At 43.6% G+C, this 22,448-nt stretch overlaps 1 protein-coding gene across 1 annotated transcript; it reads left to right on the top strand.

The window, feature by feature from the left end:
• The first annotated feature begins 9,087 nt into the window (after positions 1-9,087).
• Positions 9,088-19,836, top strand: LOC139758062 (uncharacterized). Its single transcript, XM_071679131.1, has 3 exons — positions 9,088-9,584; positions 11,036-11,355; positions 15,092-19,836. The coding sequence occupies exons 1-3, from the start codon at positions 9,582-9,584 to the stop codon at positions 16,650-16,652; spliced, it is 1,884 nt and encodes a 627-aa protein (XP_071535232.1). The 5' UTR covers positions 9,088-9,581; the 3' UTR covers positions 16,653-19,836.
• The last annotated feature ends 2,612 nt before the right edge of the window (positions 19,837-22,448 follow it).

Raw genomic sequence — 22,448 nt, 5'->3', positions numbered from 1 at the left:
ATATATACATATATATATACATATATATATATATATATATATATATATATATATATATATATATATATATATATATTTTTTTTTTTTTTTTCTTTTTTTTTGCTTTGTCGCTGTCTCCCGCGTTTGCGAGGTAGCGCAAGGAAACAGACGAAAGAAATGGCCCAACCCACCCCATACACATGTATATACATACGTCCACACACGCAAATATACATACCAACACAGCTTTCCATGGTTTACCCCAGACGCTTCACATGCCCTGATTCAATCCACTGACAGCACGTCAACCCCGGTATACCACATCGATCCAATTCACTCTATTCCTTGCTCTCCTTTCACCCTCGTGCATATTCAGGCCCCGATCACACAAAATCTTTTTCACTCCATCTTTCCACCTCCAATTTGGTCTCCCACTTCTCCTCGTTCCCTCCACCTCTGACACATATATCCTCTTGGTCAATCTTTCCTCACTCATTCTCTCCATGTGCCCAAACCATTTCAAAACACCCTCTTCTGCTCTCTCAACCACGTTCTTTTTATTTCCACACATCTCTCATACCCTTACATTACTTACTCGATCAAACGACCTCACACCACACATTGTCCTCAAACATCTCATTTCCAGCACATCCACCCTCCTGCGCACAACTCTATCCATAGCCCACGCCTCGCAACCATACAACTTGTTGGAACCACTATTCCTTCAAACATACCCATTTCTGCTTTCCGAGATAATGTTCTCGACTTCCACACATTCTTCATGGCTCCCAGGATTTTCGCCCCCTCCCCCACCCCATGATTCACCTCCGCTTCCATGGTTCCATCCGCTGCCAGATCCACTCCCAGATATCTAAAACACTTTACTTCCTCCAGTTTTTCTCCATTCAAACTTACCTCCCAATTGACTTGACCCTCAACCCTACTGTACCTAATAACCTTGCTCTTATTCACATTTACTCTTAACTTTCTTCTTTCACACACTTTTCCAAACTCAGTCACCAGCTTCTGCAGTTTCTCACATGAATCAGCCACCAGCGCTGTATCATCAGCGAACAACAACTGACTCACTTCCCAAGCTCTCTCATCCACAACAGACTTCATACTTACCCCTCTTTCCAAAACTCTTGCATTCACCTCCCTAACAACCCCATCCATAAACAAATTAAACAACCATGGAGACATCACACACCCCTGCCGCAAACCTACATTCACTGAGAACCAATCACTTTCCTCTCTTCCTACACGTACACATGCCTTACATCCTTGATAAAAACTTTTCACTGCTTCTAACAACTTGCCTCCCACACCATATATTCTTAATACCTTCCACAGAGCATCTCTATCAACTCTATCGTATGCCTTCTCCAGATCCATAAATGCTACATACAGATCCATTTACTTTTCTAAGTATCTCTCACATACATTCTTCATGGCAAACACCTGATCCACACATCCTTTACCACTTCTGAAACCAGACTGGTCTTCTCCAATTTGATGCTCTGTCCATGCCTTCACCCTCTCAATCAATACACTCCCATATAATTTACCAGGAATAGTCAACAAACTTATACCTCTGTAATATATATATATATATATATATATATATATATATATATATATATATATATATATATATATATATTTTTTTTTTTTCTGCTTTGTCGCTGTCTCCCGCGCTTGCGAGGTAGCGCAAGGAAACAGACGAAAGGAATGGCCCAACCCACCCCCATACACATGTATACACATACGTCCAAACACGCAAATATACATACCTACACAGCTTTCCATGGTTTACCCCAGACGCTTCACATGCCCTGATTCAATCCACTGACAGCACGTCAACCCCGGTATACCACATCGATCCAATTCACTCTATTCCTTGCCCTCCTTTCACCCTCCTGCATGTTCAGGCCCCGATCACACAAAATCTTTTTCACTCCATCTTTCCACCTCCAATTTGGTCTCCCACTTCTCCTCGTTCCCTCCACCTCCGACACATATATCCTCTTGGTCAATCTTTCCTCACTCATTCTCTCCATGTGCCCAAACCATTTCAAAACACCCTCTTCTGCTCTCTCAACCACGCTCTTTTTATTTCCACACATCTCTCTTACCCTTACGTTACTTACTCGATCAAACCACCTCACACCACACATTGTCCTCAAACATCTCATTTCCAGCACATCCATCCTCCTGCGCACAACTCTATCCATAGCCCACGCCTCGCAACCATACAACATTGTTGGAACCACTATTCCTTCAAACATACCCATTTTTGCTTTCCGAGATAATGTTCTCGACTTCCACACATTCTTCAAGGCTCCTAGAATTTTCGCCCCCTCCCCAACCCTATGATCCACTTCCGCTTCCATGGTTCCATCCGCTGCCAGATCCACTCCCAGATATCTAAAACACTTTACTTCCTCCAGTTTTTCTCCATTCAAACTTACCTCCCAATTGACTTGACCCTCAACCCTACTGTACCTAATAACCTTGCTCTTATTCACATTTACTCTTAACTTTCTTCTTTCACACACTTTACCAAACTCAGTCACCAGCTTCTGCAGTTTCTCACATGAATCAGCCACCAGCGCTGTATCATCAGCGAACAACAACTGACTCACTTCCCAAGCTCTCTCACCCCCAACAGACTTCATACTTGCCCCTCTTTCCAAAACTCTTGCATTCACCTCCCTAACAACCCCATCCATAAACAAATTAAACAACCATGGAGACATCACACACCCCTGCCGCAAACCTACATTCACTGAGAACCAATCACTTTCCTCTCTTCCTACACGTACACATGCCTTACATCCTCGATAAAAACTTTTCACTGCTTCTAACAACTTGCCTCCCACACCATATATTCTTAATACCTTCCACAGAGCATCTCTATCAACTCTATCGTATGCCTTCTCCAGATCCATAAACGCTACATACAAATCCATTTGCTTTTCTAAGTATTTCTCACATACATTCTTCAAAGCAAACACCTGATCCACACATCCTCTACCACTTCTGAAACCACACTGCTCTTCCTCAATCTGATGCTCTGTGCATGCCTTCACCCTCTCAATCAATACCCTCCCATATAATTTACCAGGAATACTCAACAAACTTATACCTCTGTATATATATATATATATATATATATATATATATATATATATATATCCTTAAGCACATACTTGAAAGCCATTCCAATATTTACAAGTATATGTGGGTGATTACTATCTGTTTGTTGCGGGGGAGAATGTTTTACAACCAGTGTTTCTCCGTCTCTTAACTCGTGTTATATATGTATCATGTCTTTACTTCCTTTGTATGCACACACACACACACAAATCCCAGCCTGTACCAGGTACGCATTTGTGTGTGTGTGGGTGTGTGTGTGTGTGTGTGTGTGTGTGTGTGTGTGTGTGTGTGTGTGTGTGTGTGTGTGTGTGTGTGCGTGTTTGTAAACACAAGATGTCATCTAATTCCTGATGTATGTAAAATTCTCGTGAGTCTTTTATAGACAAACGAAACCCTTCGTTGCCTCCTGCTGTTGGAGTGACGCTACCAGTCAGCAGCTCTCCCGACACATCTTCATATCAACAAGTGTACGTTTACGATCACATAATTGAGGGGTGTGGCAGGTAATACGCTTCGCTTAATGAATCTAGATTAGTTTACCTTTTTTCCTCAATTTCTACCAGATCTTGACACACAAACCCACTTTCTAGGATGCAGATTACTCGTCTCATGTCACTCAGTCCAGTCAGACACTATCTCCGTGGAGGAACTCCCATCACCTTCGGCGGCAACCAATCAGGTCAAGCCTTGATCCTGCCGATTCATGTGAGATTCATTTTCCCGTGGCTGGCTCTGGCCTCAAGCCATCTTTGCCGGAGACGTACGTATCTTCCGCTGTACGTTTTTGATGGCACTTCTACCCATGGCGGCTCGACACACTGATGTACAAAGTAAACCTTCTAATGTCCTGTTTGCAAAAATGATCATCTTGAGAAATGCTTTCTTTTCCTCGTGACGTTATCGTTTACGGAACTTGATTCAAACATTTCCTCTGACGATGATCCTTCGGGAATAGATTTACACGTCTTTTTCTTCACAGATCAAGAAAGTTTGACTCTGTACATCCAGCCGATGAATGGCTAATGGTCTAGCTTTAAGATAGCAGATGATAATCATAGTCTTTCCCTTTCTTCTCATACAACCCATCATCATGTCTCTGACGTAATGCATCCTTCATCTGCTCTGTGTACCCTCTCCAGTCAGAGTCCCCACCACACACACACACACACACACACCATCAGGGAACAACACAGTTACAGGGTTGGTTGGTGTTGAGTTCTGCCACTTACCAGCTACCATCCAACCCTTAACACTCAAAAGTTTCGCTCCCGTTACGAGAATGGCGGAAGGTGTTGCTTCCAGACGCGGGTCTCGCTCCTCGTCGGTCCGTTCTCAAGCATTAGACTGATCAAGAAAACAGACAAATAAAAACTAAACACGCTGGGAAATGCTTCACAGACACACCAGCAACAGTGCGATAAGAAATTAGAAATCTATGTTCCCCAAAATGGGCGCTTCACAACAACAGTAAATCCTTTTTTTCCCCCTTTTTTTCTTTAATATTTCACATAATTCCAATTTAATCTTAGCAATCTGCGAAGATTATCACCGAGGCTTCACCACGTACAAGGCAGAGTATCTTGGCTGGGTGTCAGCAAAAAACCTCAAGCCACGGTAATACAGGTAGTCTTACCCTCATCACGGTGTAAGTAATTCTAGTGATCTTTTATCAAACACGATACTCCACGTCAGGAGCGCTTAATCTACCGTGTTGTGCTTCCCAGGAGAAACGCCTCACGCAAATGGTACACATTCTCTCTATTCTTTCTCTCTCTCTCTCTCTCTCTCTCCTGTGGAAAAGAAGTGTGTACCTTGCACGATGGGTCAGTCTCGCTCGTGTCCTCCTCCACAGAGTCTGTGATACGGAAATCGGTTCTTGAAGGAGGAACCTGACGCCTATATCACTCCACTCACATATGTAAAGCACCTGTTATCCCAGCCTCCTGTACAAGAGTGGTTCTGTAAATTCCAATCTTGTGACTTTCTTTATGTTCCAGGATTATGATCGACCTTATTCTTTTCCCCTTCTTGTAAATGATTATAAAGACCTTCAGCAAGGTCGGTGATTGGCTCTATTCTTCCAAATCTCCAAGTTTCACCCCAGCTGTAGTATGTATTTGTGACGCGATCTACGTCCACTCAGCCCATGGAATTGCTCTTGCCTCTTCCGTTCTCGAACTGGTCAAACTTTGCGAACGAAGCTCTGGCATTTGGCTTCACACTGGTAGCCCTGCTTTCCTTCTGTGGCAATATATGTGGTGGTCATCAGTGGCACTATTCCTGTCACCTGTCATAATAATGCAGTTTGCATTATTTGTTTAGGAACTAATTATGTTTCCAAATATGATTTGAATATTTCGTGAAAGAAGAAGAGGGAATTTGACGTCGCCATTCCGTTGACCAACCTTATCGAGACGCCAGGAGTAGCAGTGTTCGGCTTGAAATCCATCCTGTCTGTCACCCAGACAGAGGGTATAAAGTGATTTATGATCTGACTCTACATCATCATCTCCATATACTCAAGTGTTCCACGACTGTTCTTAGCCTCATTTTTTTTTCTTACCCATTTCCGTTACGCTATACGAGGCTCCAGTCATGGAAATATATCCTCAATAGAGAGAGAGAAATGTTTAGACAAAGTTGAAAAATATAAGTAAGGTCGACGACTTATGGAATACATAACAATGGATTACATAAGATATGAAATATAACCCGGCAGCTTAGATTTCGTAGGACAAAGACCATCCTGTAGGATGCAAGATGGTCCTGGGGATCAGAGCAACACTCCTTGATAAGGGAAATCACTACTTCACTACACACCTGTTGTCTACAACATACAACACGAAGGAACAAATTTCTGTCGATAAAGACAGACAGATCCTACAAACTTCAAGTACGGCTATTATCAATCTTCTTAACTATCATTTTCTTAAGTCTCTGAGCCCACATCTCCGCACATCGTCCAAATGTCACGTCGACACCCCTTCCATTCACCCTCTGACGTAGTACAATAGTGATACCTGTTATACTTGCAATATCTAACGATTCGTAAAATTCATCAGTCATGAACAATCTCTCTTACACTGGGGACGAATTCCGAGCACTTCTCTTCAAAAATGCTCCCATTACACACTTCTTCAACTTTATCTAACACACATGACTGAACAAGAACCCACATTTTCTTATATGATTTGCACTTCTGAAGTACTTCAGGTAAAAAATCCATCTAAGGACTTGGCACTTTTTTCCCCTCTTCGTATTTGTCCTTATTTCCATCATTCCAGCAGCTCACCATTTTCCAACATCTTTAATCTTTCGTGTGGAACGCTACCTGGCTCAGGCGTGTCACGGGTCACCCTTGTCCCTCTTAGACAAATGATATTATTCCCTTTTTAAAGATGAAGCCTTGATCGTGGATGGACCTCGGCCTTTCAGCCTCCTGCACGTCCGAAAGACCGCTCGCTAGCTATCCTCTTCGCCTTACTGCCACCATCACAACCAGCGTTCTATAATGATACTTAGCTCGCCACTGTAAACTTTTTGAGTCAGCACTTTCTGCTCTTGCGACGCGCTCGCCGACTTAGTTTCAAACAGGTCTTTTTGTGTGCCGCTTGGTGATCCACTTCTACATAGTGAAATCTTTGAATCTCTCTTTTTTTAAAGTGAAATCTTGAATCTTAGTGAAATCCTTGAAGATGTCTCCAGCTTCTCGAGTTGCCTGCCATAGATGCCATCGCGAGGTGTTCACCAGGGATTTTCTCCTCAGAGAAGGCGAGTAAAACTTCTTGTTTGTTCTGCGACGTGTCTGATAGGCTTTCGGTAGGTGTTGGGGAAAAACAGCGAAGCCTTGGAGAAACTAGATGTTAGGATGAAAGGGTGGGAAGAGGGAAGCTGGGTTCTTGGCGGCGGAGGCGGTTGCGATACAGGAAACAGACACAGGTATATCATCTTAAGGTAGATAGTATAGATAGTAAGATAGCAGCCGTAGAGACGAAGCTGGAAGATACTCCCATCTTTCAACCTATGGCGAGGAGAACTTGTGGCCGCATTACCGAACCACCTTCAAGCAACGAACTCTCCACTCACAACAGGTTTAGCGTACTCGATGAAGGAGAGAATGATCGTAGCGTCATCTTGGTCGGGGGCACTACAGTCACACATCAGGACCAGGACTTCTGCGTGAAGGGTTAGAATAGGAAGAACTCGTGTTATCCAATGTGCTAGGATAGAACATAGTCCTAGACACATTTGTCGACACAGTCAAACGAACGAGGAAGTTAACGGGAAGAAATATCAGCGAAGTATAGGGAACTTCACAGCAAAGTTTAAAGAAAGTCGTAGGAAGGCTTATAATATCGGGATGGCTGCCAAGGTATGGGGGAAAGCAGAATAAATCGATGGGTAAGATTGTCATATATTCATATATTCCTCAGACCTTCTGACAGTGGATCTTCCTCCTCGGAGTATTCTCCCTTTCATACATCACAACTAGCAGCTGTTTTCTTATATAAATATACATCGTCTGCAGATCATCTACTGATGATAGATTGATGTTCATTAGAACCAGCGACGTACACCAGGAACTGATGATAATGTCGTCCTGGCTATTGAATCTTCAAGTGATGGCCAGGATCATATTAATGAAGCTCTTCATTTTAGTTTGCCTCATTCAAAGCAAAGTAGCAGGCTACACTTAACTCTCCCTCCCGTGCACGTACAACACACTCACCTACTCTCGTTATTTTCACGGAGTATTCACATCACTTCTTTATGTAAGCTTTTTCTTCTTACAAAAAAAAACAAAAAAAAAAACCCGGGTGTTTAACGAGGAAATTCGTAGTCACGCGATCCTTTGTTAGGAGAGAGAGAGAAAAAAAGTGACGAATGGAGGAGGAGGGGAGGGGGCAATATGTGCATTTGATCAGGGTAATATTTCGGCTGCATCGGTCGCGCGTGCACGCCTGCTTGAGAGAGAGAGAGAGAGAGAGAGAGAGAGAGAGAGAGAGAGAGAGAAAGAGAGAGAGAGAGAGAGAGAGAGAGAGAGAGAGAGAGAGAGAGAGAGAGAGAGAGAGAGAGAGAGAGAGAGAGAGAGCCAACTACGTACTCGAATGAATCAGCGAGTCCAGAGAAAACGAGGCGCTGGCAAATCTTACTAGAGGCGGGGGTTCCTGGTTCCCGCCCCTTCACCACACAAGTATGGTGGTCTCATTATGACAGCGTCTTCCGGGCCGTCTGCCTAAATATACGGGAAGGTCTGTGTTTACCCATGTCGTCATGACCAGCTAGTCCCCTCACAAGACCTATATTCCCGTGGGGAACCAACTCTGGCACCAGAGCTGAGAATACGTCCCTTTTTCGGCAGATTCTAAACGTCAGTTAAGGAACACCAACGTGTATTTCTCTTGCCTTGTGAAACTACAGAGTTCTTATGTTAAGATGTCAATTGAACGGAGAGTTCTCGTGTTAAGATGTTAACTGAGCGGAGAGTTCTCGTGTTAAGATGTAAATTTAACAGATGGTTCTCGTGTTAAGATGTTAACTCAACGGAGAGCTTTCGTGTTAAAGAAGTTAACTGAAAAGACAGCTTTCGTGTTAAGATGTTAATTCAATAAAGAGCTGTCGTGTTAAGATGTTAATTTAAAGGGGAACTTTCTTATTAAGATATTCACTTCACCTTTTGAGGAAAAAAATAAAAAACTCAACATGTTCCCTCTCCTCCTCCTCCTGTTCTCTCCCACACCATCAACAAACTGAAGATTAATCCGCCAACCACAGCTCACGTCTTCCCGCCACGTCTGTCCATTGTTCAAAAACATTCTAATGCCAATAATTTCCGGCGAACTATCACGCGATCCCGAGACGCGTCAGCTGTGCTTAGGGCCTAGTGTGTGGGGCTGCTCATAGCACACACACACACACACACACGCATGAGGGAGGGACCACCCGAAGTTCACCTGGTGGTGATGCAGCGAGACGCACGACATTCGCTCCTGAGTCAGCCCCGTGAAGCATACACACACCACACACACACACACACACACCTCCCTCCGACGCACCACCACTCACTGGTGGTCGTATGTCTTGTGTGACTTCAGCGACGTCAAGTACTGGCTTAACTCACTATAGAGATAGAAGAATTTGTCGGTCGTCAGTCCACGGGGGAAAAGAATAACTGACGAAGTGTACAGGTGTACCAGAGTGAAGGGGAACCGGTGAAGACGTTAGACTGTATAGCCAATCCAAGTGTGTACCGACTCCTCCTCATCCATTGTTGGTTACTGACTAACCCTCCCCCTCACTCCTGAGGGAGTGGCCACGTCTCCTATACGTCGACCAAGAGTGGAGGCAGTACAACGGTGTATGATCAACCCGTAACATCCCTCACACGCAAAGGCAAGAACCCCAGCCTCTCAGCTCTCGTCAGCCACAAGGAGCATCATATCATGGTAAGTTATCAACCTATGAGAATGTTCTAGAGTTGTTGGTCGTACCAGAGGTCATGCGGGAGTTGTGTGAAACGTGTATTTAATGAAGAAAGTACACAACGACGTGATCTGATGAGCTGATGTAATTTGTCTTGCTCTTTAAGACGTCTGCTTGAGGCGTATGGTACAGCAGTTGGCCCAGTCACCATCTACCAGTAAATGAATATTAAATGTCACTTATTGCTTAAATCTGTAAATTAGAATATTACCATCACAACCATTAATACAACAGGTAAACATTGATTCCATGATGTTAAACGACCCTAGAACTCAAATATACCTCAATGAAAAAAGATTATTAAGACATCTTTTCAGTTTAGTACCCAAGACTTGTATCAGATTAGGTCTTTATATTGCGTTAATAACTTCTCAAGGTCAAGTAGTGAAAAGCATACTGAAATCTAACTTCAGCATTGCTTTAAAGATAACACGCACGCGACAGTGAAGATAACATGTACGCGATAGTGAAGATACCAAGTACGCGATAGTGAAGATAACATGTGCGCGATAGTGAAGACAAAATGTGCGCAATAGTATATAAAATGTTTGTGATTATTATGCTCAAGTTCTAAGAAAAAGGAAGCATTTATAGACCGGAAGAAGAAAATGATAATTCCAATATATAGAAACGAGGAAAAGAAAATATATTGTATAGAACACAGAAGAATTTGTCTTCTAAGTCTGTGGAATAATGTAGCGAAAGATCATGACAGATGTTGGCTAAGATCACTACAATTTGAAGTTAAGAGCATTACAGATGTAGGCTAAGATCATTACAGTTGGTGACTAGAATCACTAAAGTTTTAAGATCATTACAAATGTAGGCCAAGATCATTACAGGTGATGCTAAGATCACTAATGATTTAAGCTAAGATCATTCCAGAAGTAGGCTAAGATCATTACAGATTTAGGCTATCATTACAGTTGTAAGCAAAGATCATTATGGACAGAGGCTAGGATCAATACAGATACAGGCTAAGATCACAATAGATGGAGACTTAGATCACCACAGATGTAGGTTAAGATCACTAAAGTTGTAGGTTAAGATCACTACAGATGTAAACTTAGATCACCACAGATGTAGGTTAAGATCACTAAAGTTGTAGGTTAAGATCACTACAGATGTAAACTTAGATCACCACAGACGTAGGTTAAGATCACTAAAGTTGTAGGTTAAGATCACTACAGATGTAAACTTAGATCACCACAGATGTAGGTTAAGATCACTACAGCTGGATTTTCTACTGTGTATATCCACATGGGTCATCACAATTATCGTCAACATATTGTGCAGCCATTAACATCATCGCCTCAGTGGGTCATTCCGTAGCGAAAGTTACTGACCGACTTAAGTTAGTTTTTTTATGAACTGTTATTGACCAACATACAAATGCTGACCCGGGTGATTTCAGGAGCTACTGCTACTCCTGGTGGGGGTGGTGGCGACGGCAACTGTCGCGGGCGTGGGTAGCAGTGACCTGAGGACATGGCAGACATACTGGCTGTCACCTCAGCAGCGTCAAGCTCCCCCCAGCGCCTCCGTGTACCTTGCTAGCGGCCACGGCAGCGACGCCTCCCCTTCCTACCTCGTGAACCACAGTGAGCCTCAGTATGACCATGGCGATCATGACGGCAACGCGACGAACCACAGGGCACGCAGAGTCTTGTACCATCCCGACAATTACTTCACCAGCAGGGTGGCCTATGTCGACGACAGTAACGCCACAGACAGGTATGGATGCATTTATCTATTAGTCGCCGTTTCCCGCGTTAGCGTGGTAGCTCCATGAACAGACGATGAAAGGGCCGCATCCGCACACATCCATTCTCTAGTTGTCATGTGTAATGCACCGAAACCACAGCTCCCTATCCACAACCAGGCCCCACATAACCGTCCATGGTTTACCCTGGACGTCTCACATGCCCTGGTTCTAATTCATTCTATCCCTTGCACCCTTTCCATCCTCCTGCATGTTAAGGCTCCGATCGCTTTTTTTTCACTCCATCCTTCCATTTCCAATTAGGTCTCCCTGTTCTAGTCTCCTCTACATATATCCTCTTTCCTAACCTTTCCTCTCTCATTCTGTTCATATGTCCAAGCCTTTTCAGCACACCCTCTTCAGCTCTCTCAACCAAACTCTTTTCATCATCACACATCTCTCTTATCCTTTCTTTACATACGCAATCAAACCACCTCACACCACATATTGTCCTAAAACATTTCATTTTCATCACATCCACCCACCTTCGCAGTCTTACCTATAGCCCATGCTTCGCATCCATACAACATTGTTAGGACTATTATCTCTTCAATCACAACAGTTTCTGCCCTCCCAGATAACGATCTTTCTTTTCACACATTCTTAATTGCTCCCAGAGCCTTCGTCCCCTCAACCACTCTGTGACTCACTTCCGCTTCCATGGAGCAAACGGGGAGGTGATAACATGGAGCGGTGATGTGAGAAGGAGGTGGAGTAAGGTATTTTGAAGGTCTGTTGAATTTGTTAAATGATAGAGTGGAAGATATAGGGTGTTTTGGTCGAGGTGGTGTGCGAAGTGAGAGGGTCAGGGAGAATGATTTGGTAAACAGAGAAGAGGTAGTGAAAGCTTTGCGGAAGATGAAAGCCAGCAAGGCAGCGGGTTTGGATGGTATTGTAGTGGAATTATTAAAAAAGGGGGTGACTGTGTTAATGACTGGTTGGCGAGGATATTCAATGTGTGTATGGCTCATGGTGAAGTGCCTGAGGGTTGGCAGAATGCATGCATAGAGCCATTGTACAAAGGCAAAGGGGATAAGGGTGAGTGTTCAAATTAGAGGTATGAGTCTGTTGAGTATTCCTGGGAAATTATATGGGAGGGTATTGATTGAGAGGGTGAAGGCATGTACAGAGCATCAGATTGGGGAAGAGCAGTGTGGTTTCAGAAGTGGGAGAGGATGTGTGGATCAGGTGTTTGCTTTGAAGAATGTATGTGAGAAATACTTAGAAAAACAAATGGATTTGTATGTAGCATTTATGGATCTGGATGAGAGGGTGACTCAGTTGTTGTTCGCTAATGATACAGCGCTGGTGGCTGATTCGGGTGAGAAACTGCAGAAGCTGGTGACTGAGTTTGGTCAAGTGTGTGAAAGAAGAAAGCTGAGAGTAAATGTGAATAAGATCAAGGTTATTAGGTACAGTATGGTTGAGGGAAAAGTCAATTGGGAGGTAAGTCTGGAGAAAGTGAAGTGTTTTAGATATCTGGGAGTGGATTTGCAGCGCATGGAACCATGAAAGCGGAAGTGAGTCACAGGGTGGGGAGGGAGTCAAAGTTCTGGGAGCGTTGAAAAATGTGTGGAAGGAGAGAACATTATCTCGGAAAGCAAAAATGGGTATGCTTGAAGGAATACTGGTTCCAACGCTGTTATATGGCTGCGAGGCGTGGGCTATAGACAGGGTTGTTCGGAGGAGGGTGGATGTGTTGGAAATGAGATGTTTGAGGACAATATGTGGTGTGAGGTGGCGTGATCGAGTAACTAATGAAAGGGTAAGAGAGATGTGTGGTAATAAAAAGAGTGTGGTTGAGAGAGCAGAAGAGGGCGTACTGAAATGGTCACATGGAGAGAATTAGTAAGGAAAGACTGACAAAGAGGATATATGTGTCAGAGGTGGAGGGAACGAGGTGAAGTGGGAGACCAAACTGGAGGTGGGAGGATGGAGTGAAAAAGATTTTGAGCGATCGGGGCCTGAACATGTTGGAGGGTGAAAGGCGTGCAAGGAATAGAATGCACTGGAACGATGTGGTATACCGGGGTCGACGTGCTGTCAATGGATTGAGCCAGGGCATGTGAAGCGTCTGGGGGTAAACCATGGAAAGTTTTGTGGGGCCTGGATGTGGAAAAGGGAGCTGTGGTTTCGGTGCATCATACATAACAGCTAGAGACTGATTGTGAACGAATGTGGCCTTTGTTGTCTTTTCCTAGCGCTACCTCGCGCGCGTGCGAGTGGAGGGGGTTGTCATTTCATGTGTGGCGGGGTGGCGGCGGGAATGAATAACGGCAGCAAGTATGAATTCTGTATATGTGTATATATGTATATGTCTGTGCGTGTATATATATGTCTATGTTGAAATGTATAGGTATGTATATGTGCGTGTGTGAACGTGTACGTAGGTGGGTTGGGCCATTCTTTTGTCTGTATCCTTGCGCTACCTCGCTAACGCGGGAGACACCGACAAAGTAAATCAAATATGAAATATATATAGGTGGATATTACCGGGCTCCGCCTGCAAGTTACAGAGAGAGTTAAAAGTCACCTTTGGCAAGGGTTCATCAACGGGAGACAGTGTCGTCAAAGAACTACTGACTCCAGGGGAGTCCACATTTCCCTGCTACTGGAAGTAGCGAAGCAATGGGCCCCAAGAGCCCCTGTAAAGAGACCCTAGCGTATCAACACCAGCACTCTCTCATACGAACCTATGATAAACAGACAGAACGTTGACAAACATTAACGTATGTATCACACGCTTAGCAACACAGCCTTGGGATGATTACAGGACAATAATAACCTGGTCACTGATGCAGGTCAACAATGAACTGACGGTGGACATATAACCCATCGTTGTTGTTTCATTCACAGGATCGTGTGCTGGTGTTGAGGATCAGATGTCTTTATAAAACATGTGAACCTTCTTGTACATACCTGCCACATTCATCCCTTTAGACCAGATACATTGAAGATGATCACCTTGTGTTCTTGATTACGACTGTCATATGATTTTCATTATATATATATATATATATATATATATATATATATATATATATATATATATATATATATATATATATATACTTATACTTATACTCTTAACCGCAGTCTCCCGCGTTAGCGAGGTAGCGCAAGGAAACAAACGAAAGAATGGCCCAACCCACCCCCATACACATGAATATACATATACGTCCACACACGCACATATACATACTTATACATTTCAACCTATAGATACATATACCTACACAGACATATACATGTATACACATGTACATATTCATACTTGCTGCCTTCATCCATTCCCGTCGCCACCCTGCCACACACGAAATAGCATAACCCCCCCATCCAACTTCCTTCCTAAGCACAGAGTTTCGTTATCTCCATGACTCATCCAGTATACTGTCCAACCCCTCACGTGTCATGACTCATCCAGTATACTGTCCAACCCCTCACGTGTCATGACTCATCCAGTATACTGTCCAATCCCTCACGTGTCATGACTCATCCAGTATACTGTCCAATCCCTCACGTGTCATGACTCATCCAGATTATATTCCAACCCTCACGTGTCATGACTCATCCAATACACCATCCAACCCTCATCCAGTTCTTTACTCATCCCTGATCTACCGTCGTTTACCTGACTCAATGTCAAAATTCGAGGTGATTCATCCTTATTATTTTTTTTTCTCCCCCCTGCCCCCTTTCCTGACGTAGATACTACACCACTGGGAATGGTATCTACAACCCCACCGACTACAAGAACAGCCCCGACAGCTTAGGTTACGACGACTACCACAACAGCGACCCGAACGACCAACATGACATCACACACAGCGACGTCTACCAAGAGCCTGGCGACGGCTACACCGCACACAGCGACGCCTACAACGCACACAGCGACGCCTACAACGCACACAGCGACGCCTACAACACACACAGCGACGCCTACGGTGACGCCTACAACTCTCGTAGCGACGCCTACACCGCACACAGCGACGTCTACAGTGTACAAAGCGACGCCTACAACAAACACAGCGACGAGTACAGCGACGCCTACAACTCTCGTAGCGACGCCTACACCGCGCACAACGACGTCTACAGCGCCTACACCGCGACGCATGACCAACACAGCAAGACCTGCGTCAGCGTCTACAACAGGGTCCTTAACACTCAGATGTGTATAGAGCCGCACGCCATCTTCTCTATCTTTGCCCTGCTCTTCCTGTTGCACTTCGGTGTCTCGCTCTTCGTCAAAGCCGCCTGCGGCGACCTCCCCGCCAGCTTCACGACCGCCGCCGGTGGCCGCACCGACCCCAACATCACGGTTATCTTGAACAACACCATCATCAACGAGAACAACTTCAATGGTTCTGTGAGTAATATAGACAGAAACGATAGAGGTAACAATGGTAACCGTAATGGTAATAATGGTAATAATGGAAATAACGGTAATAATGGCAATAACGGAAACAATGGAAATAACGGTAATAATGGCAATAACGGAAACAATGGAAATAACGGTAATAATGGCAACAACGGAAACAATGGCAATAACGGAAACAATGGTAATAACGGTAATAATGGCAATAACGGAAACAATGGAAATAACGGAAACAATGGCAATAACGGTAATAATGGCAATAACGGAAACAATGGAAATAACGGTAATAATGGCAATAACGGAAATAACGGTAATAATGGCAATAACGGAAATAACGGTAATAATGGAAATAACGGTAATAATGGAAATAACGGCAATAATGGAAATAATGGTAATAACGGCAATAATGGAAACAACGGTAATAATGGAAATAACGGAAACAATGGGAACAATGGTAATAACGGTAATAATGGCAACAACGGCGGCAACAACAATGGTAATAACGGTAATAATGGCAATAATAATAATGGCAACAACGGTAATAACGGCAATAACAATGGTAATAACGGTAATAATGGCAATAATAATAATGGCAACAACGGTAATAACGGCAATAACAATGGTAATAACGGCAATAACAATGGCAACAACGGTAATAACAATGGTAATAACGGCAATAACAATGGCAACAACGGTAATAACAATGGTAATAACGGCAACAACGGAAGGGACATCTCCGTGTACAACGTTGGGGAGACGTTAGTGGAGTGGGTGCAACGGGTCACCACATTCCTGCAGGAGACCAGCGACGGATTCTTCGGCACCTCCAGGAGGTTGGAGGTCCCCTTCCTCGAGCAGTACAGGGGACATGTGTGTGCATGGTTCATAGGGTGAATGAAACGTCCAGCACTCAAGCTCCTTCCTCACAGTGCAAGAAAAAAATGACTAAATATCGAGTAACCTTTACTCCTTAACTTGGTTAAAACTAGTGCATAAATAACTCCACGCACGGCTCCGAGAAATGAGAGACTGTCGTGCACATATTCCCTCCCTCCGGGTCACTCACACGTTCCCTCCTCTGCGAGCCAAGTTTTCCGTGTGTGGACGAAATATTGGCATCGGAGGTGTTATGATAATGTCCTACTAGTTCTGGTGACTCGAGGAACGAGTGTCACTGTTCGAGTAGCACTGATGATGAGCGCAGGGCTCTACCCTCCTTGCCCTTATAACCCACAGGCGGTATTATTTTTGTGTCATAAAAACGCCTCAGAAGAGTGCCTTCCCACCTCCTTTCTCTCTCTCTCTCTCTCTCTCTCTCTCTCTCTCTCTCTCTCTCTCTCTCTCTCTCTCTCTCTCTCTCTTCACGAGTCGCTTTGTCATTTTAAAGGTTCTCTGCTTGGGGTCTTTTACTCCTCAGTGAGGTCTTGTTTACGTTCCTGTATAACGAATCACGCATCAGCTCTGTCTCGTGTGCGTCTGTGTTGAGAACGTTAAGTTACGAAGCAGACGACACACAGGCATCCTGCTGTCATGTAGTAATATATGTATATACAATGGGCGAGCGTTCGAGACCTGCTGTGATCTTCAGGACCAAATATTCCCAGGTGATGAAGCTTTGCTCTGTAAATAACTTGGGTCGAGTGAAACTCATCTATTTACTGTTGCAACAAGAGAGATTATGCCATAATTTAGAAAAAATAAAAACAAACAAAAAAAACTCTTGAATAGCTTGGGTCGCCATACCTGATATTCATCAGATTCTAGCATAAAGGTTAAGGGGTTTTATGCATGCGAGGTCACTATATATGACCTTTATTTGATGTATTCTGACTGTATGACGGAAACCAGAGCTATGTATTATGACTATGACAAGAAACCAGAGCGATGTATTATGACTATGACAAGAAACCAGAGCGATGTATTATGACTATGACAAGAAACCAGAGAGATGTATTATGACTATGACAGAAACCAGAGCGATGTGTATGCTAGCAATATGACTACGGAAGAAATAGGTTAGGTTATAGACGCAGATGAATGACTGAGCGAAAATTGCTGCAAGACGTTGAGCAAATCCACACGTGTGTGTATACAAGCCAGGTAGGAACGCGGGAGTGGTTAAGACAGGGACGACCAAACAGGTCCTTGTAGCTAAGGCGGGTTGGAGAACGTGGAGAGGACTATAGACTACTGATACGTAATGTTACATGAGGATGACTCAGGGAGCCGTGAGAAGTAAGGTAAGAGCAAGTCCTACGTTCCTGGTAGGTAAGGTAAGGTGGGTAAGGACCCTGGTAGGTCAGGCAAAATAGCGCTTCATCCCCCTTAAAGGATCTGGGGGGGGGGGGGTGAAGTACGTATTTATGGTGGGATGTGGGAGACGGACCGCCACGCGTAGTAATACAGCAGAACCTCCTCCTCCCCTCTGCGTCCGGCATAACGTATTGGCGGGATGGAACCGTACTGGGTTTGTAGGTCGCTTGAATAGATGGACCTCCCGTCCCTTCTCAGTCTGGGAGATGAGATGGGGGTTCAGTGTAGTGGGATGGAATATCATTCTAAGTCTGCTCGTGGGTTCAGGGGGGGCTGTGAGAGGCCATACCCTCCCAAGATGACGGTAACCCGGACGATCAAAAAAGTAAATAACCGGGTGGAGCAGACCAACCTTTGATACTTCGGGCAAGAGGCTTCCCATTAACAACAACATGGGACTCGTAGGCTTTTGGAGGACGTGGCACTGGAGCCTTAGGGAGATGGATTATGTACGGAAGTTTAAGGATAAATACATAGTCTTAAGCAAGAATCCCTGTGACTGCATGTCAAAGTTAGTGTATATGATTTTTCCATTTACAGATACGAATGGAAATTACGAGCGATATTACCTTATCCTGTGAATGTTAGTTGTGCACACGAGTGTATTAGGTTTGTAAATGAGGGATGTAATAAAACTTTCCCCGACCATTGATAATATTTACCAAACGTGGTGTCCAGGCTAGGATGAGAACGAATTATACATAGCCAACCATGGTGGCCATGTTGTTATTATCATTTCCCTTTCAGCTTGAACCTTTACACTCGCTAAGATTACATGTAACAATTTAAGTGTCAGTTTCTTTACGCCAGTTAAAAGTCCTTATCTAGTATGGCCAAGTACAAACAGTTATACCACATGTTCTTATCTAGCATAATCTATTAGACTAATTAAAAAACATTAGCAACCTCATTGACCATCTCTTCCTTCGCTTCCCTATCGGACTAATCTAATACGAAGCAAATTGCTTCGGCAAGAGCTGACCACTTAGGTTGGTACCCCTGCACGAGTAAACGTTACAATCCTGTGAAGTTGGTGCGCCTGATTTATGTTTTGTTGACACTGGCGCGCCAGCTTCTGTTCAGCTGTTATGGCGAATTAAGTGAAGAAAATGAAAATCGAGGTCCCCTTCTGCCTGAATGAGAAATACATTGTAGTCAAACGAGATAATAGATTATTTACAGCTAAACTACACATCTTTCTGCGACTCGCAATAAACCCTACGTTCATCACAGTAAGCTATGGGATCTCTAATGTAGAAAACGATAAAATATAATTTGAACACTACTTACGGGAATTTTTCTTGTAAAGGCAGAAGACGACGTTCACACGATTGCAATAATCCTCAGCGACTGAAATAGTTAAGGGGTTTCTAGGATGATAGCCCGAGCGAACCTAATGGTTTACAAGCCCTTAAGCCCAGACCACCTATACCCACCCTGGGTGCAAGTCAAACTTTCTTTCAAGGATGAATCGTTCAGTATCAAAAATGAGAAATTACGAAAAATAAGGTCAGGAAGGTTTTAATTTGGTTTTGTGTACGATTGTATATATCATTTTTTTCAAGCAGTGACTGATTGGGAAGATATGTATCGATATGTAGGATTAAGGATTTATTTATTATATGTACAGGAACTTTGTTCATCTCCTTTGTATAAATATCCTTACTTAACATCTTTGACGATGTTTAAGCATTCATTTGTCCATTAAAGCATAAGTCTTGTTAACAATAGCATTTGATACTGTGTTGAATAAAGTTTAAAGAATTTTTCAGTTTCATAAGCATGTCACCTTTTTCCACCTTGAACATATTCGTTTGTCTATTACAATATCATAAGCATGACAGTAATCTGTTTCTGCTGATATACCACAACCACCTATGTTCGAGGTACAAATGGCAATGAATAAACTGATAATTGAACGTAACTGGTACGTGTTATAATGAAAATGAAACAATACGAATGAAACGTTATATAACACTAAATGGGATGGATCTTGAGAAAACACAGGACTAAGTTGTTCGCGAGTTGCGCAGTGGAATAGAAAGTGGAATTTGCTAGGAATGTGAAGGACTATATGGTTATGTACTAGGCTTGGTCAGTTGTGTTACTCTGTATAGGAAGGCAGGAGTAATCGTCCACCCAGAGAGAGAGAGAGAGAGAGAGAGAGAGAGAGAGAGAGAGAGAGAGAGAGAGAGAGAGAGAGAGAAAGTATTCAGAAGTCCATAAACTATGAGACAGTGTTGCAAGGTATGAGAGAGCGTGGTACACTAACTGATATACCCAAGTAGCATTTTCTACGATGGTTCAGTGGATTTAAGAGCAGCTTGTACTATGGTAGTTCGGTACATCTGGAGAAAAACAGAACAAAAAACAGTATTCCGTCTAATGATACGTCCTCTACTCAGGCAGAGTAACGGAATTCATACTCTCAAGGGTAAGGAAGCAAGTATCTTGATCGATATAAAAGCTTATAATCCCAATAGTAAGGATACTGTTAAGAATGTGAATAAAGTTTTGTTTCACTGCATCCCTTTTCATGATAGCACATATCCAAACTGGAGTGCGGATTTTTTTTTTTTTTTTTTTTGCTTTGTCGCTGTCTCCCGCGTTTGCGAGGTAGCGCAAGGAAACAGACGAAAGAAATGGCCCAACCCACCCCCATACACATGTATATACATACGTCCACACACGCAAATATACATACCTACACAGCTTTCCATGGTTTACCCCAGACGCCTCACATGCCTTGATTCAATCCACTGACAGCACGTCGACCCCGGTATACCACATCGCTCCAATTCACTCTATTCCTTGCCCTCCTTTCACCCTCCTGCATGTTCAGGCCCCGATCACACAAAATCTTTTTCACTCCATCTTTCCACCTCCAATTTGGTCTCCCTCTTCTCCTCGTTCCCTCCACCTCCGACACATATATTCTCTTGGTCAATCTTTCCTCACTCATTCTCTCCATGTGCCCGAACCATTTCAAAACACCCTCTTCTGCTCTCTCAACCACGCTCTTTTTATTTCCACACATCTCTCTTACCCTTACGTTACTTACTCGATCAAACCACCTCACACCACATATTGTCCTCAAACATCTCATTTCCAGCACATCCATCCTCCTGCGCACAACTCTATCCATAGCCCACGTCTCGCAACCATACAACATTGTTGGAACCACTATTCCTTCAAACATACCCATTTTTGCTTTCCGAGATAATGTTCTCGACTTCCACACATTCTTCAATGCTCCCAGAATTTTCGCCCCCTCCCCCACCCTATGATCCACTTCCGCTTCCATGGTTCCATCCGCTGCCAGATCCACTCCCAGATATCTAAAACACTTCACTTCCTCCAGTTTTTCTCCATTCAAACTCACCTCCCAATTGACTTGACCCTCAACCCTACTGTACCTAATAACCTTGCTCTTATTCACATTTACTCTTAACTTTCTTCTTCCACACACTTTACCAAACTCAGTCACCAGCTTCTGCAGTTTCTCACATGAATCAGCCACCAGCGCTGTATCATCAGCGAACAACAACTGACTCACTTCCCAAGCTCTCTCATCCCCAACAGACTTCATACTTGCCCCTCTTTCCAAAACTCTTGCATTCACCTCCCTAACAACCCCATCCATAAACAAATTAAACAACCATGGAGACATCACACACCCCTGCCGCAAACCTACATTCACTGAGAACCAATCACTTTCCTCTCTTCCTACACGTACACATGCCTTACATCCTCGATAAAAACTTTTCACTGCTTCTAACAACTTGCCTCCCACACCATATATTCTTAATACCTTCCACAGAGCATCTCTATCAACTCTATCATATGCCTTCTCCAGATCCATAAATGCTACATACAAATCCATTTGCTTTTCTAAGTATTTCTCACATACATTCTTCAAAGCAAACACCTGATCCACACATCCTCTACCACTTCTGAAACCACACTGCTCTTCCCCAATCTGATGCTCTGTACATGCCTTCACCCTCTCAATCAATATCCTCCCATATAATTTACCAGGAATACTCAACAAACTTATACCTCTGTAATTTGAGCACTCACTCTTATCCCCTTTGCCTTTGTACAATGGCACTATGCACGCATTCCGCCAATCCTCAGGCACCTCACCATGAGTCATACATACATTAAATAACCTTACCAACCAGTCAACAATACAGTCACCCCCTTTTTTAATAAATTCCACTGCAATACCATCCAAACCTGCTGCCTTGCCGGCTTTCATCTTCCGCAAAGCTTTTACTACCTCTTCTCTGTTTACCAAATCATCTTCCCTAACCCTCTCACTTTGCACACCACCTCGACCAAAACACCCTATATCTGCCACTCTATCATCAAACA

Source organism: Panulirus ornatus, chromosome 2 (assembly GCF_036320965.1).
Source record: "Panulirus ornatus isolate Po-2019 chromosome 2, ASM3632096v1, whole genome shotgun sequence".
NCBI lineage: Eukaryota > Metazoa > Arthropoda > Malacostraca > Decapoda > Palinuridae > Panulirus > Panulirus ornatus.
The sequence above is the reverse complement of the archived record's forward strand: the minus strand, read 5'-3'. Positions and strand labels throughout refer to the sequence as shown.